Below are 17,809 nucleotides of genomic sequence, written 5' to 3' on the forward strand. Positions count from 1 at the left end.
GGTGGGTTTCGAAAGGACGAACATGTTGAGACTTGGAGTTGGGCAATGAAAAAGAAATGGGCTTTTGCCCCAAAACTAGACAAGATATCCGACCCATAATTCATTTCCTAAGCCCATTTCTTTTTCATCACTATTTCTTTAGCCTAAGTTTTGCCCCAAAACGAGATAAGTTTAATGCCATGCTTTTGTGTTTATTTAATCAATTAGGGTTTTAGAGACTTGTCTGTTTTTATTTTTTTCTTTGTGGGTTCTGTTCTGCTATCCTCTGTGTTTTCCTGCCCTTAACCGAATCGAGGAAGGGGAATTTGCTTGCCTTATTCATTCAATTTCTGGTTCTCTCAAAGTTGTTTTCAAATTTTCGTTTCCTAAAAATAAAATGTTTTGGATGAACTGTCAATTTAGTCCTTGAATTATCGCCTCAGTGAAAATTAGGTCCCTAAACTATTTTTTCAGAAAAATCAGTCTTTGAATTATAAAGATCTGCCAATTACATCACTAATATTATATTCAAAGCTAATATATTTAATTTTCCGTCAATTTAAGTCACCTTACTTGCATGTGATACACATTAAAAAAATAAATTAGTAATTTTTCATAAGGAAATAATGTATGAAGTTAATTTGACTCGTATACCTTTCCGATCGCCCACCCTCCGTCGTAACCCCCTTTCAAGAATTTTCCTCCCTTGAAATATATACCCTTCCAGCCCCACGAGGATCTACTACCAAGTTTCGCTTCCATAAATGTCCAGTTCGGATAATATTTCTCTTTGAGCACTCGTGCCAACAGAGAATTAGGATACATCACCATCCTCCATCCAATTTTGGCCAAGAAAGCCAAATTGAAACAGTGTTTTCTCCCTCAACTAAAATTCATGATCATTGGTCTCTTAGCTCATCAAAATGTGCATTTATGGTTATTTTCTTCAACTTCTCTAAAACTTCTGTTAAAATGAATCACGTGCCCCGTGTGGCAGAATAAGAAAATTATAGAATGGTCTTTCAACTTTATTTCTATCGGAGAAATAGTCTATCAATTTTAACTTGATTGGTTGGAGGAATGATCCTTTAATTTTAACCAAATTGTAACAATGATTCTTTCAACATGACTCATTTTGACAGAAATTCTGATGGAGTTGATGAAAATGATCATAGTTACACGTTTTGAGAAGTTAAGAAACTAATAATTATGAATTTTTAATTAAATGATCCTTACTCTAATTTAATTGAATTAAAGTTAAAAAATCATTATTATAATTTCCTCTCTCTAATCCCCAATCCACCGACCTGCTTCCTTTTTTGCATTTTTCCCCACGCAACCAACGCTTCCCCGTATTTTGTTTATTTCCGCACCACCAGAAACGCGCAATCTCACTTTCTATCTCTTTTGATAGATGTGACATCATGCTTTCTGCAAAGTTGAAGGCTGGAAAGGCCTATTCATTCCTTCTTTCTTTATTTCCTTTTTTTTCTTTTGGCAGACACTTCACATCAAAATAAAAAGGCCACAAGTGGCGGAATCTTATCAAAAACAAATTTCAGTAATGTTTATTTTAATAAAAAAAATTATATTTTTACATTAAAAAATTAACCATTATACTATTCATTTTACCTTTTATTTTTCCGTTAAAATTTAAAAATTTCAAATCATTTTCATTAGTTTTCCTACCGATTAACCTCGTAATTAAAATAGTAACGTAATTAAAATAGTAACTTTAGTATTTCAACTGCTTTTTGTTTTCGAATTCTTTAATTTTTTTTAACTGTAAATTAATGCAGAATATTATTTGTATATAAAAATACAAAACAAAACACATATGAAAATGTCTTTGAATAACCTTTTCAATGTATCAACATCCTTTGAGAAGTAAACAAAGATGATCGATCACTAACAAAACTTTACAAATTAATCCTCCCTTCCACCATTCCATTTCAACAGGATGCTCTTTTGACTTGCTAACATCAACCAAAACAAAAACAAAATTCTTGGGTTTTTCTTGATTTCTTCTCCTTAATTTTACGTTATCCAATTGGCCACAGTTTCCTATTTACTTTCTTTTCCTTGGAATTTGAATCCTTACATCCTATCCGATCGGACATCATCCTCTCATCCTCCCCCCCTACCTTTACATATTGATCACATCCACCATGATATTGCCACGTGGAATGATCTGAAAGCTTAATAACAATCTCCACCAATAACCTGTACATTCTCAGATCAATCAGGCTACAGCAACAGACCCCGTCCGTACATTTTTGTTGGGGGTGGAGTTCTTGTTGGGATCCGACTTTCTTCTGCTGGAAGTAACCTTCCAGCTCTTCTCCTTGTTCTCATCAAACTTTATCTCTTCTTGCCTACAATCTTTACTGCAAAATGGTGTGTTACCCCTGAAAAATATAAAAATAAAAATACTCATCAGAACATGGCAAATCAAACTTCACGTAAACAAATACCGACGGATCGATATTCTAAACTTTTCTAATTTAACCTAGTAGTAAATACTGCAATGTAACGAGCGCACTGCTCTAGCAAACTAGGTTATAAAAATACCTGTACATGAAGATGTCTGAGTTGTTTCCAAGTGGTTTTCTACAAAGATGACAGGCATCAAGGAAGTGAGGCTCATTTGTTTGATCTTCATATGTGGTGTAGGAGAACATACCAGTCCTCATGCTTCAAAAAATAAAATTAGAGGAGATGAGAGGAAGAAAATGTTGTTGGACTGGGACTGGTTGCTAATTTGCTACAAATTTGGAGCTTGCTGCAAACTTCGGTGCCAAGAACAAGAAGGTGAAAGAGTGGGGGGAGGAATTTGAAGGGCTTCTGCTGGCCTATATAAAGACTTGTTCCAGTGGACTTGGGGGAATAAGCTGCTTTATGGGTCTATTTTAACAAATTGTGTAAACCAATCAAGTTCTTTGATTGAGTCAACTTCTAGATTGCTATGTAGAATCAAAGGTTGATATTGATTGGGAGATCTATGTTTCAAATTTCTTCGATGGTCGATATTTTATTAGAAATATCTAAAAAAAATCAGACAAAGTTATGGAAATAGGGATGAAACTCTTTCGTTTAAGCTAAAATCAGCAGATATAGTCGATATTTTTTACACATGTGTTAAATATCGAGAAAACTCTTATATTTCGTCCAAACTTATGTTTGACAGTCTTTAAAATTTCATTTTAAATTTTTTTAAATTTTTATTGAAAATAATCGAAATATATATTTATCAATATTTTTATAAATTTACATATCGATGTTAATATTTTAATTGTGTACTGAGAGGCATTGGAATTTTGCTCACTTCATGATGGATATTATAAAGAAAACAATGGGTGGTGGTTTCGAGATTCCATGGGTTTCAATCTATTGGCTGCGGTGCGGTGCGGTGCATGCATTAGCATCAGTTTCTTAAAACCACTTTTTCTTTTATTTACTTTTTGCTACATTAGTTTTTGAGTATACTGCTGATTTGCCCCCTGAACTATCACCCAACTTTCGATTTTCCCCCTGAACTTTTTAATTGGAAAATTAAGGACTTAAACTAATTTTTTTGGCCGATTTGCCCCCTGCTGTCAATTTTTCATTCATTCCATCCAAATTTTTGTTAAATGGAAGCATATGCACAACATGTGTGGGTAGTTCGGTCGTTTCATTCTTTAAAATAATTGAAAACCTTAGATTTCTAAAATATAAACCTATGCAAATATGTGTGATTCTATAACTTTTGTATCTAAAGATCTAGTGAAATGACACTTTTGTCCACAAATGAGAGTTACGTGGTTTGCATATGATAAGAGTTAACGTTAATTTGGATGAAATCTATGAAAAACTAACTGTAGGGGGGAAATTGGCCAAAAAAAAATAGTTTAAGTCCTTAATTTTCCAATTAAAAAGTTCAGGGGGGAAATTGAAAGTTGGGTGATAGTTCAGGGGGCAAATCGACAGTTTACTCTTAGTTTTTTTCTGTTTTTGCATTTGGTCCCTTTTATGTTGGGTATTTTTTAGTACATCCATACACTTTTGTATTCCTTTTAATTGGATTGGAGGTTACCTTCCCCTAGACCATCGTAACGGAGGAGGTTAATTAGTGTACTTTTCTTTACTTTTAAACGATATTATCTAACTAACAAGGTAGGAGAGTGTGCTAAACATTAATGTCTCATAGTGAGCTAGTAATAATAGGATTCAAATACACCTTTGGCCAAAATCGAACCTAAGATTTTTCGCTTATAAATGAAAATAAGTACCACTAGACCGTAGTACTAAGTGGCTGTTAATTAGTGTATTAGTACCATTTCCTTTTGTGCTTGCTAAGATTAATACTAATTGCTATTTTACTAATGTTTTTTGTGTTTATGTGTTCCTCATTTGACTAACAAGGTTTATTACCAGTGAGAAGATATGATTAATTTAAAAGTTCAATGTATTAAGGGACACAATTTGGGGAAATATGTGGGAATCTTTTGTTTCTTTGTTTCTAGGTATGCTTTAGAATTAACTATTGACGGTGCATGTGAGCTTAAAGTGTAGATATGATATGGTATCTAGCTCCCAAGCAAAATCTAATCTATTGGAGATGCTACCATCATTGGTACTTTTCTTTACTTATACATGAGGTGTCTCATGTGTTTCATCTCATGTTTTATGTTTCATCTTGCTGAAAATCGTTTTAATTTATTGATTAGGCATGTAACGTGTAGGTCTAATCGAACTTAATTTAAGAATTCAAGGTAGAGATCCTCTAAAACATTGCAAATGCAAATAAACAAACTTAAATTTGACTAATAACTAGATGGAACGACTACCAAACTACCCTAAAAACTTATTTTTTTCTGAAGAAAAAACTAGTTTATAAAATTAAATTTCACTTAGATAATAATTCAAGAGACAAATCGAACTTATTACTTTTTCATATCATGAATTTTTTTGGTAACTCATTAGTTATATAATCTCTAGGTAAGTTCTAAATTCTAATTGCAAAAAGTAAAGACTCCAAGAAAAGAAAAATGAAAAGAAATTGTGGGTTATAAACTTTGGGGCAATAATGTCAAAACAATCCAATATTTTATCCTCTTTCGAAATTGTTCTTGTATTCTTCCTTAATTACAATAGCACCACCCCTGGACCACTGGCAATTTGGAGCAATCACTGGGCCCCAAAAGCCCATAAGAAATCAACAACAGAATTAAGACCACACCGTGGAGGTGACTCGGAAGGGACCCGCACCCACCAAAACATTGAAAGCTGCGGGACCCACCTGACTCAGGATCATGCTGGCTCCACTTCCAAGGTCCTTGTCTCCCGGGCCCACGACCACTGACCGTATCCCACGGGCAGCTCTTTCCTTTTATGCCCGTTGCACGTGTGCCTGAAAGGAACTACCAGCGCAACACATCGATTACCACACGTGCTACGTGGCAAGTGGCTGTGGAAAGAGACGTAATTTTGCTTGCACCATGTTCTTGGAACGGTCACGATTGTGGAGACGGGGAATGGACGGTGGAGATCGTCCCACGCTCTAAGGGTTCCAATTATTTGGTGGCCCTACAATTTCCATTTGGTTTCTCTCCACGTGGACCGTAGCATGTGGCTGACGGAATGAGTTGTCGAAGTGAGTTTTTATCATTGGTTGCTTCCCTAATCAATTAAGAAATGCATTTGTGTCAAGTGATCAAGCAAATGTGAGCTGCAGAATGTGGCAATTGCTATATCATTTCACTTATAAATTGGTATCATTAATTTATTTTTTTATTCTTTAATAAAAAAAACTAGTGGGTGACATCGCCATCATAGTTCATTTTTTCGGGAATTAAAAAAATTCACATAAGCATTTCAGTTTACCAATTGGAGTAGTCAATTTATCAAAGGATCATGTTGTTTTATCTAACAATGTGTGAGTTGCCGACTAACGTTATTTGAGAGATATCTGATGGAGTGAATCGATTTTACTAGAGTTTTGGTGAGTTAACATTCACTGAGTGGCTAAAGTTCCTTAGAACATCTCTAAAGGAGACGATAAATTTTAAAAGTAAAATTTAAATTTGACAGTCTATGTAGCACTGTAACATCTTTTAAAAATTTGCATCATCCGATATATTAAATTAACTTATTATTTTATTACATTAAACTATTGTAATAAATGATTTTTTTTCCGGGTAAATTACATTTTACTCCCTCAGGTTTGGGGTCGATTTCAATTCTTTACAACATCTTTAAAACATTTCAATTTCATACATCCGTTAGAAAATCTATTAAGTGATGACGTGGTGACGACGTGACTGCCAAATTTGTGCCATGTGGCAAAACAATAATTTTTTATGCATTTAAAATATTATAATAATTTATCCTATTATAAAAAATATAAAATATAAAATAAAAAACCCATCTTCTTCCCCGAGCACACCCCCCCCCCCAACCTCCCCCGCAACCCATCAAGGAAGAAACTATAAGCACCCACAAAGTGCAATTCAAATGTTATGTCCATTTCTCCTATGTGCAAAACCCAATTTTTATTCAAAGAAGTATCTTTCGCATATCCATTCAATTAGAGAGAAACCATTTTCCTGGAAAATTTATTGCTAGTGGAATACCCAATCTTTTCATTCCCGATAGTTTTCCCAGCAGCCAAACAGAACACAAAGTATAATTTAAAGATGAAATGTGCAAGGAAGAAACAGCAAAACAGAGAGAGAATTGAATTATGGTCGAAATTAGGTTTACCTATTTGAGGTCCTTCTTCTTCAGCCAATCCGAGAATCAATCTGATGGCACCTAAACCCACCCTCGGACACTGGATTATGGACTTTCGGATATCCAAAAAGAGGATTCGGACCTCGGTGAGAAGGAAATCGAAGATTGTATAGAGGGCAAAGTGCGGTCCACAGTGAGTTGTGGGTACATGTCGAGGATTCGTCCTTGGGTGGAGCGCTCGATGCCCATAGAGGAGAGGCATCCCTCGACGGACTTGAGGGAAGAGAGGGGGCAGGAGCGGAAATCTGGGTTTGGTGGAGGGCCTTTTGGGAATAGACGAGGTGGGGGTGGGGGGTTGCAAGTGGGGTGGGGTGGGGTGGGGTGGGATGGGGTGTTCTCGGGGAAGAAGATGGGTTTCTTTTTTTTAATAGGATAAATTATTATAATATTTTAAATGCATAAAAAATATATATTTTTTTGCCACGTGGCATAAATTTGGCAACAACATCATCACTTAACAGTTTACTTAACGGATTTTCTAACAGATGTATGAAATTAAAATAAAATGATAAGTAAATATATGAAATTGAAATGTTTTACAGATGTTGTAAGGAATTGAAATTAACCCCAAACCTGAGGAGGTAAAATGTAATTTACCCTTTTTTTTTTAACAAACAGTGTCATCTACACTAAGGGGGGGTGGGCTTAGCCTCACAATAGGCTAACAATATTGTGTTCAAATTCGCCTTTGGCAAAAATCAAATCTAAAACCTCTCACTTACAAGTAAAAAAGAATACCATTAGACCGTAGTATTAAGTGATAAAAAGAAATGTTTTAAAACAAAATAAAAACTAATAAATTGTATTTAATACCCTTTTTTTTTTTAAGGGGCTATCAATTTTGGTAACAAGTGCGAGGGCTGCCAATCGATGCCATGTTCTACCTGATTTGACTTTTCGGTTGAAAGCATTGTTGCTGTTTTTTTTAGAGTAAATTGTAGTTATCGTCTCTTAACTTTAACTCAATTGGAGCAATGGTCCCTCAACTATAAATTTATTATTATTGGTCCCTTAACTCATCAAAATGTGCAGCTATAGTCCCTCAACTAAAAATGCATTACCATTGATCCCTCAACTTTAATTTAACTAGAGAAATGGCCCTTTAACTTTAACCCAATTGTAGCAATGGTCATTCCACCATAACTCATTTTGACAAATTTTTTGACGGATTTGAAGAAAATGACCATAATTACACACTTTGATGAGTTGAGGGATCCTAATTATATAAATGGTTATTCCAACATAACTTATTTTGATAAAATTTTGACGAAATTGATGAAAATGACTATAGCTACACATTTTGATAAGTTGAGGGACCAATGGTAATGGATTTTTAGTTGAGGGATCATTGCTCCAATTTGATTAAAGTTGAGAAACCATTGCTACAATTTATTCTTTTTTTTATTTTTTATTTTTACCGTTAGTGGTTATTTGAACATTTTGACATCTCTTTTGAAGATGTGATATTTTATAGCACGACATAATTTATTTAATAGTTTTCTAATATACTATACCATTCACTTAGTTTGCGCTTGGTCGAAAGCAAGGTATAAAATATCGATGATATCGGAAATATCGGTAGTCCAAAAATACGGAAATATCGGAATATTATCGATATCGATAAAAATTGAATAAAAACCATGGAAATTGTAAGAAAAACTTGGAAATTTTTATTGAAACTTTGGAGAATGTTTATTTAGTCAATTATCTATTAGTTTATCAAAAAAAAATTAGAAGGAAATGCATTACATGATGGATTTAACTGATTTAAGTTGATTATACAGCGAGCTGGCAAACACTGTGAGTGTATAAAATATGCAGTAATTAATGAAAAAAAGATTAAACACACCATAATCATTTATATATAATGATTTACTACAATATTTTACACTTTATACATTGCATGGTAAGATACATGAGTGATTTAGTACCACATAAAGTTCATATGAGGTTCAACTTTTTCACTATCTTCATCATATCTATGTGTAGCGTAAGTTTATTGTGAAGAGTATTCATCAAATGATAAATCCCCAAAATAGTTTTGCATGTAATTGTTAACATGCCACTTATATAAATTAATAAATATAAATATTTTAGTATATTATCACTAAAACATAAGTGATATATCGTGGTTAAGGTGTTGGAGGAGTAAAATGGGAGGGGTTCAAAATCCCCTTTGTGTTTTTTTTCCTCCCTTTTTTCCCTTTATTTCTTCTTTTTCTTTTAAACTTTAAAAGATCACACAAAAAATCAATGATACACATCATTGTACAAGATTGCAGGATGAGAATGAACGTCTCGAGGACAATATGAAAATATTCAAAATAGAAAGTTTCAAGTGGTGTATTGCCCTAATGAAGAAGAGTTGTATTCGAATTAGAATAAGGTTGTGTTATCGACACACTTATTTTTTACACACTACTCTCAATTTTCAATTGATCGGGATCAAATGAAATTAAACAAGATCTATGAAAAAATTAACAGGAATATATGCAAGGTACAAAGTGTATGTGGAAAACGCTACATTTTAAAATAATAATCTCACTATGTGGAGTAAACAAAATAATAACAAATAGAAGAATAAAAAAATCTGCCACCACTTCTTTCTTCCCTACCCTGCACGTGAGGTCAGAGGGATGATTTTAAAATCTGCTACCACTTCTTTCCCTCCTTCATAATATCCCCCTCCCCAATTCTCTTTCCCCATCGCCTGTCCAAGCCTCTCCTCTCTACTCTCTCTCTCTCTCAAAACCACAACTTTTTCTTCCTTTCTCTCTCTAGAAAAACCACACCCTCCATTTTTCTTTCTTTCCATCTATCTATATCTTTGAAAAAAAAACAGAAGAAAAAAAAATGGAGGAAGAGAGAGATCGATCGATCGATCAGAATTTGAGTGAAAAAAATGGCACAGAGAGCCGAGAAGGAAGAGACAGAGTTCAAGGTCCCCGAAACTCTAACGCACTACGTCAACAACTGTGGCGTCACCGATAATCCCTCCACCAACAACTTGTGCCAGAAGTGCTTCAACACCGCCACCACCTCATCGTCGTTTTCGTCCGCGGCGATTTTCAAGCTTTCTGCGGAGAAAAGTCCGATATCTACCTCATCCTTCAGCTTCGAGGCCCTAGCCGAGACCTTTCGGAAGACGACGGCGTCGGAGATCGCGAGATCGGACGAATCGCTGAATAGGCGCGTGGTCAATCGGTGCTCCGAATGCCGGAGAAAGGTCGGGTTGACCGGATTTCGGTTTCATCTCGCGATATTATCGATATTATCAATAATATCGCGATATATTTCCCAAATAATGTATTAAAATGCTGAAAATATCGTTTCCAATATTATCGCGATAATATCGACGAAAATATCAATATATGATAATTAAGTGGATACGTGTGAAAATATCGTTCTCTAAAAAAAACGATATTATCAGCGAAATATCGCCAATAATATCGATATTTTGGTCATTGGTCGAAAGTAAGTAATTCTATTTGTTCTAAATAGTTGAACATGTTGGTTAACCTTTACGTTACTTGTGATAAGAAGTTTGGTAAATATAAATACAAAGCACTTGACGCTAAAAGTATTTGACATATTTGAGAGTTTTGTTCTCTTATTTCGTCTTTCTTGGGACGAATCCGTGCGTTTGAGTTATGATTTTAATGTTAATTTTATTTATTGGTACAACATTATTGTTAATAATATTTTTTGTTTGTTGAGAGTTAATGATATTAAATTAGACACGTATCGTTCTTGTGGGATATTAGAAAAGAATAATCAACTATCAAGGAGCTTGCATTATATGAACATATTATTTGGTTGTCGGGGTCCAATGCTTATGTGTGCATTCAATAATTTGTATGCATTCTCTTTGTATTTAAAAATAAAATATGCAATGTGTATTATTAGAAAAATAATACAAATAATAATACATCGAAAACGACTAATTTTCAGTCTTGGAGGCTTTGAGCCATCTCTCTCTCTTTCTAATTTGTCTTCCACTTTGTTGGAACTAAAAAGGAAATTTGAATCCAAAGAAGTGAAACACCATGAGCGATGTTGAGGTCCGGAATTCAAAGTGAAATTTTTGTACAATCAACTTTAATATTAAACCCTATACTAAAATGCAGAAAAATTAAACCCTATACTAAAATTCTTATGTTGCAGCTATGAAGCACGGATACAAGAGCGGAGTTTAGCAATTCATAAAAATTCAAAATTTATAGGTTCGGAAGGGGCATGAATTCCCTTACTTAAAAAACAACATTAAAATATTTTTTTTTTGTCGAAGATGAAATATTATTAGATATAAATTGAAATGTTTACATCAGAAGCCAGAGTATTAAACAATCGCTCTGGTTAAAAGCAGTCCCACATATGGTAGGCCCCCACACGCGTGACGTAAGTTGCCACCAGATGCATAGCCTCATTACAGGCTAAAGGGGTGAAAAGAAACTCTACTGAACTCAATTGCTGCTTAATATGATGAATGTCCTAGATAACACCTTCCATGACAGCCTCCTGTAACGACCTGTCCCCAAATATCTTGGTTTTTATAATTTTATTGCATAAATTTACGAAAATTCCCTTCAAGGAAGAAATGTTGACTTTTGTTGATCGTCTTGTCATGTCACATAAGATTCATTTCCTTAGCTTATCCTTGTAGCACTTGTCGTTACGAACGCGTGGGCGCAAACATAATGTAATTTGGAGTTTTAACAAAAGAGTTATAAATGAACAAAGTTGAGGGCAAAATGGTCATTTGACCATAAATCTAGAGGGCTCCAAATTTGATGGAGCAGCAATCTGGAAGCCACGTGTGTGGTTGTGATGGAAAGAAGAGAAGAGAAATGAGGGAAATGAGGGAGAGACGGGACCAATCAGGAGATGAGAAGGGAGGGAAAAGAAAGAGGGAAAGGGTTAGACAACCCGAGTCCCCTTGGCCCGTTTCTCTTTTTGCGACCCAACTTGACGGAAACAATGGTTTCTGATGTTTTCTCCAGCCAAATTTAGGTGAATTACACCGAATTATCACTTGGAAACAAATCCCCGACCTTCCCTCTCCCATTTGCACCCAAAATTCGATGGAAATTGGCCTCAAATTGGGTAAAATGCACCGATGGGTTTCGTGGGTGCACGGTGGCGATCAACCGTTTCTACAAGCATCACTGTTGACCACCACCATGGTTCAACTCTTCTTGAGCCCAGGAACAAACCCCAAACAAGTGTAGGGGCGGCGGAGCTGCGGATTTGCCGAATTAAGGTTCACTCGTTTATAGGGTTTCCAGTGGATGTAGGAGTTTTCAGGCTACTTCCCGGCCGAAATGGACTTTGGCCCAGGTAAGAGAGTTCTTCCCTTTGATGAGCTCTACATTCCTGTAAAATTTGGTGAATTTTAGAATTGGTCGGAATTTGTAGTTTCTGTTCGTCGGAAACCGCCATATGCAATGGCATGTGGTCTTCTGGGTTGCCGTCTTGTGGCAGCTCATGCGTCGACGCGTGGGGGAACCCGAGCTCCTTCCTTAGGTTTTTTGATGTGCTGGATCTGAATCGCCATCCGTTTTCCCAAATTCTAATATTTTAGTAAAGTTTATTAAATGGTCTCTAGTTGTGTTTATGTGTGTTAGTTGGAAGTGATCCCATCTTCTCTAGTTCGAGCGGTTCCCCATCAACAAAATATTTTTGCAAACCTTCCAGATAAAATGGCGAAGCTTGGGAGGAGCCTTCAAATGCCATAATGTCGAATAGGATCCTTGATGTGTTCCGCACTTGATTGTCCCACACCCTTTCGCCCAAGCTCCCCACTTCGATTCATCTCTTGAGCAACCATATACCCGGATTTAACTGAATACAACCCATTTCGTGTATAATGCCAAATAATTCGATCAGGGCACCCAAATTAACTAATCGGCATACTTAAAAATAATACGGGCTTCCTCATTATTAAAATAACGGCCAATAATATCCTTCTTCCATTTACCTCCTGGGGCCATAATATCGTCAACCATTTCTGGCATCTCCACGTGGCACAAAAGAAGGAGAAAAGTACGCGGAGTAAGCAACCAGGGGTTCTTCACAATCTGAATGCTCCTAACATCCCCAACCCTCCATTGTATTCCACCTTTCAATATTTTTCTCCCCTACAAAATTCATTTCCATCCCCAAGAAGTACCTCGTCCCACTGGTGCATCCAAAATAGACGATGAAGGCTAGTATTTAGGTCGAAGAACTTTAGCCAAGAGAGAGTCCGGATTACATATAATGCGCCACCCAACCTTCGCAAGCATAGCTAAGTTAAAGGAAATAATTTCGTTGAAACCAAGCCCTCCAATTGCTTTCCCTTTTGCAACTTTACTCCAAACCATCCAATGAACTCCCTTCTTTGTTTTCTGGTCCATCCACCAAAATTGTGCAATCACTTGTTCAATTTCCTTTGCCAATTTAATGGGTAGCTGGAAACAAGACATTGTATAATTAGGTAAAGCAGCAGCCACACTTTTAAGTAGTACCTCATTCCCATCAACCAACAGAAACTGTTCCGCCCATCCATTAATTCTCTCATCCAGCCTATTCCGTACATCTTCGAACACTTTCTTTTTGAACCCCCAAACTCCACTTGGAGACCCAAGTATTTTCCAAAACTCTCCTAATATTTAATCCCCAAAACCTCCGATAACCTAACTTTCAATACTTGTGGACAACTAGAGCTAAAATAGGCTGAACTCTTCTCTAGATTAATAAATTGCCTAGACCCCTCGACATATTGTTGGAGTAAACAATTAACATGTGTAGCCTTTGTTTCTGTAGCCTGGCAAAAGAGAACCAAGTCATCCGCAAAGAAGACATGGGAAAGGGGCTCGGCAAGGTGGTTAACTGTCATCCCCCGAATGCGTCCAACCCTCTCCTCATTTTGAATTAGGGCTGAAAAACCTTTGTCACAAATTAAGAACAGAAAAGGCAATAAAAGGTCCCCTTGACGAAGTCCTCTATATGGTGTGATATATCATGTGGCCTCACCTTTAATAACCACACTATATGAAACGGTTTGCACACACTCCATCACCCATTGGCATAATATATCGTCAAATCCCAATTTGTGCAACATAGCGTTCATAAAAGGCCATTCAACTCGGTCATAGGCTTTCGCCATATCCAATTTTATCGCCATAAAATTAAGGGAACCTTAACGAAAAGCTTCTGGTACTGTTCACTTTAACGAAAAATCACATTTTTATACTAAAAAGTCAATCCTGATACTATTCACTTTACCCTTTATTTTATCTTCATCGTTAAAACTCAAAGTTTTCAAACTCTTTTCATTAGTTTTCCTTAAAATTAATACCTTCATCATTTCCTTGCTTCATGGAATGTAGCAACTCGTGAACCACTAAAATATTATCCGAAATTTGCCGTCCCACAACAAAACTTTCTTGCCATTGCAATTTTCAAATACAAAATAAAACATAACAAATTCAACGTACATAACAAAAGATGAGAGAGTTTTAGGACAAGTAGACAAGTAGTTTTACTAGAGTAAAAATAATCCTCCTGCAGTGAAATTACCATTACTTGGTATTTTGAGAAAGTTTTAAAAGAGTAAGTTACCTTTTTCACCCTTTACAAACTTCACATAGTTGCCTACAAATCCATTGACAAACTACACACTTTGAGAGGACAAAAGAGGAATAATGGGGAAATTAGGATTGAATGCCACTTTGCAATCGAGTCCAGGAGACTGGAATTATTTCTGAAATTACTTGTGATACGAAGCTGACGTTTCTAACTATCTCCAAGGATTGTGAAGGATGCTCCACTAGAAATATTCTTGTTATTGCTTCGACTCATACTCTCTGAAAAGTGGATGGATCCCTTGGATTTTATAACAACTATATTCTACATGCTGAATTGTATAACACAAAGTATTGACTTCTTTTTGTTTTCTTGGATGAAACAAGAACATCAAATTCCGGTATTATTTGTTCACCAATTCCACATTCAACACACAAGTACAAGAGAAGTAAAATAACATTTTGGAGAAAATATTGGCTCCAAGAGACCAATCAGTGTCGAATTGCATCACCTTAAAGATACGACAGAGGGTACAAAAACCGACTCGATCAACATCACACAAGTACCAGTAAAACTAGCCGGTGAGCGCAGAGTTGAGGGCACTATGCACATCGACTCCAATCTGGGCTTCGGCTTTCTCCAAGTCAGTTGACGCTGAGTTCAGCTTCTGGTTGAACTCTGCAAGCCCCTTCTGGACAAGACTTGCATCGACACGGTCAAGTGGGACTGCCTCTACAGCAATTATGTCTGCAATAGAGTTGGCGTGGATGAATGCAAAACCACTGCTGACAAAATACTTTGTGACATCAGTTCCTTCATGTACCGACATGACCCCGGGTTTCAACTCTGCAATTGTTGCTACATGTCCAGGAAGAACACCCATATGCCCAGTGCTCGCTGGTATTATTACCATGTCAACCTGTTAAGATATGAATTGTAGAAACTAAGGAATATAGTACAAAATCCATGGATATCGAACCAAATACAAACAATTTTAATGCAAAACAAAACTCTTGGCATCGCTTCTTTGGATTACTGGTGCACACAATCAACAGATAATGTTGCTGCTAAAAAGTTTGTTCTCAACAGTCATAGAGTTTGGCAACAGACATGGTGACCTCACTTACAAAAGAAAAAATTGAATTTAACATTATCAAATTCTGTTAACTCTATCAATTTCCACTTTGGCGAGAGACTTTGAGTCATAAATTTTTTTTATTTTCTCTGCAGAAGATGGAACTCAGCTTCAAGAAACTAATCTCAGATAACATTAAAAATAGTCATGCAATTATGCAACTAATCATTGTGTTTAGTTCCATATATTTACTCTATCAGAAGCAAGTTATGCTGAAAGTTTCAGTTTCAGTTTCAGTGCAGTCTATCAATGTCAGAAATGGCAGTGAAAAGGATAGTAAAGAGGGTGTTCAATGATTATCCAAGTCCAACGCTATAAATGCAAGACCCCTATGAAACTGAGGAGGGAGAGCATGTTGATCTCAAAATGCATCACCAAAAACTTTTTCTTAATTTGTGGAGAAAGAGAGATTCATTTGGTTTTACTGGGACAAAGCCATCTTTAGTTCCATATGGGATAAATAAAACAAAAATATTGGACAAGTATAATATGCCATGATGTACTTACCCTTGCTATTTGAAAAGATTCACAGAGCAGTAAAAAGGAAAATATGACACCATTCGTATAATATGGAACGTAACTTTCAGTTTTCAAATAGAAGTAACCTAGATTATGCACAGGAGCAAATGCATTACACAAAACACACAGGTAGAAAACTAACAATTTAAAATCAACGGGACCTTGACATTTTTTTGGGTATGCAACCATGTACTAAAGTCCGCAAATTTTTTAAAAGGGAACCTCAAATGCATTAACAAAACACACATTTTCCAGAACTTTAGCTCAAATGCATTAACAAAACACATTTTCCAGAACTTTAGCTTTCATTACAAGCAGTATTGGTTTCTCCTCGGATTGAAAAGTCCGCAAATTTTTTAGAAGGGACCTTAAAATGTCCACATCTGTTCACATGTGAATTTGAATTATTTTAAATAGTTATGACTTGTAAGAAAGAAAAATGTACTACACTTAAAGCATCCTTACATAAACTAAATTGAGATGAAGTTCAGCCTACAACAATAACGAATGAAAACATGGGAGTATATTGCAAAAGTAAGTGTGATATACAATAAGGAAGTGGAATATGAGTACTAGAAATGTTTGAAAAAATATGAAAACCAAGTAATAAGTGCAGGTCTAAATCTTTCATTGGTCAAGAAAATCAAACACTACGGATTCAAAGTTCCATTTTCTTTTCTTCCAACACCGTCAACAGAAAAGTAACCAAAAGGGATCAAAGTGAAAACATGGATAATGAGGATTGGAAAATGCTATAATGCATCCATTCAAAATCCGAAACAGATAAATGCTTAAAATCAATCTAGCAAAGACATTTTATGTAACAAGCATAATCAGCACGATTTAGATGTAAGTTTGACATCAAAACAAAATACTAAAAGACATTCGCAAAGAAACTCAAAACACAGAGTCTCATACAAGAAACAGCACAAAAATATTAATATGGCGGCATCTTTTGTAAGTACTGTGAAGATATGTAGACCTATTAAATGGAAAGATTACATTCACTAATATATCATAAACCAGTTTCCTACATTGATCAGTTTATCACAGATGTACAATGACACTGCACTTTCAAGTCGTATAGCAAAAAATGCTTGAATCAATCAAGAATTTGAAATTAGCTCCAGCCCTAGTAAATTAACATTTTAAAACCAAATCCATATAAGTTCCCAACGAAATCAAAGCATGAGAATCGACATTAATATCGAATTAGCTCCAAACCCACCTAGACCTACTAAAAACAACAGAATACCCAAATGAGTTCACATCAAAGAAGAGATAACAAATTAAATCTCAAAACCACAATTAACACCAAACCCAGTAAAACCAACATTAATTATACCAAACCCATATCACAGAAATGTCAAATTAAACACCAGATCAAATATTTGAGAAACCCCACAACAAATCTCTCCGAAACCGACCTCTTTAGCCGAAAGCTCGGACGCATAAGGGAGCACAAAGTTGACAGTTAGCTTAGTGGGGATCGACGACGGGGTAGCAGGCCGAGGCTTCATGAAGGTCAATGGGGTCTTGGGGGGGTCTATGTGCGGGACCACTTTCTTCCAGGCGTCAGTGAAAGTCGAGTCCGCTGGGACACTCTCAGCGACGTCGGTGGAGAAGGGCCGGGCCCTGAGGGGAATTGTGGATCGGGTCAAGAGGGTGGTGGCTCGGCGGAACATGGTGGCGGAGTGAGGGGTCGCTCGGGTTTCGCAGGGTCGGAGAGAGAGTATGGGAGGTTGGGGGGAGGGTTTTGGTTTGTGTTTCGGAAATGGCACTGCCGTTTCGGCTTGTGGAATGGAGGAGAAATGGGTACGAATTTTGTTGAGGGCT

The 17,809-nt window shown here is 36.2% G+C and overlaps 2 protein-coding genes and 2 long non-coding RNA genes across 4 annotated transcripts; 1 reads left to right on the forward strand and 3 right to left on the reverse strand.

Moving 5' to 3' along the window:
- Nucleotides 1-1,817: 1,817 nt before the first annotated feature.
- LOC114821343 (uncharacterized) lies at nt 1,818-3,045 on the reverse strand. The gene is made up of 2 exons (XR_011578200.1): nt 2,551-3,045; nt 1,818-2,387 (listed from the first exon to the last, which is right to left on the reverse strand). It is a non-coding gene; the product is annotated as an uncharacterized lncRNA (long non-coding RNA).
- A 2,005-nt stretch (nt 3,046-5,050) lies between these two features.
- Nucleotides 5,051-7,077, reverse strand: LOC139193742 (uncharacterized). Its single transcript, XR_011578201.1, has 2 exons — nt 6,724-7,077; nt 5,051-5,640 (listed from the first exon to the last, which is right to left on the reverse strand). It is a non-coding gene; the product is annotated as an uncharacterized lncRNA (long non-coding RNA).
- Nucleotides 7,078-9,655: 2,578 nt separating this feature from the next.
- On the forward strand, nt 9,656-10,993 carry LOC103407067 (zinc finger A20 and AN1 domain-containing stress-associated protein 5-like). The gene is made up of 2 exons (XM_070812500.1): nt 9,656-9,957; nt 10,918-10,993. Exons 1-2 carry the CDS (start codon nt 9,656-9,658, stop codon nt 10,991-10,993), a joined length of 378 nt encoding a protein of 125 aa, XP_070668601.1.
- A 3,679-nt stretch (nt 10,994-14,672) lies between these two features.
- Nucleotides 14,673-17,809, reverse strand: LOC103406710 (ATP synthase subunit delta', mitochondrial). The gene is made up of 2 exons (XM_008345705.4): nt 17,401-17,809; nt 14,673-15,238 (listed from the first exon to the last, which is right to left on the reverse strand). Exons 1-2 carry the CDS (start codon nt 17,656-17,658, stop codon nt 14,894-14,896), a joined length of 603 nt encoding a protein of 200 aa, XP_008343927.1. The 5' UTR covers nt 17,659-17,809; the 3' UTR covers nt 14,673-14,893.

Source organism: Malus domestica, chromosome 02 (genome assembly GCF_042453785.1).
Source record: "Malus domestica chromosome 02, GDT2T_hap1".
Lineage (NCBI taxonomy): Eukaryota > Viridiplantae > Streptophyta > Magnoliopsida > Rosales > Rosaceae > Malus > Malus domestica.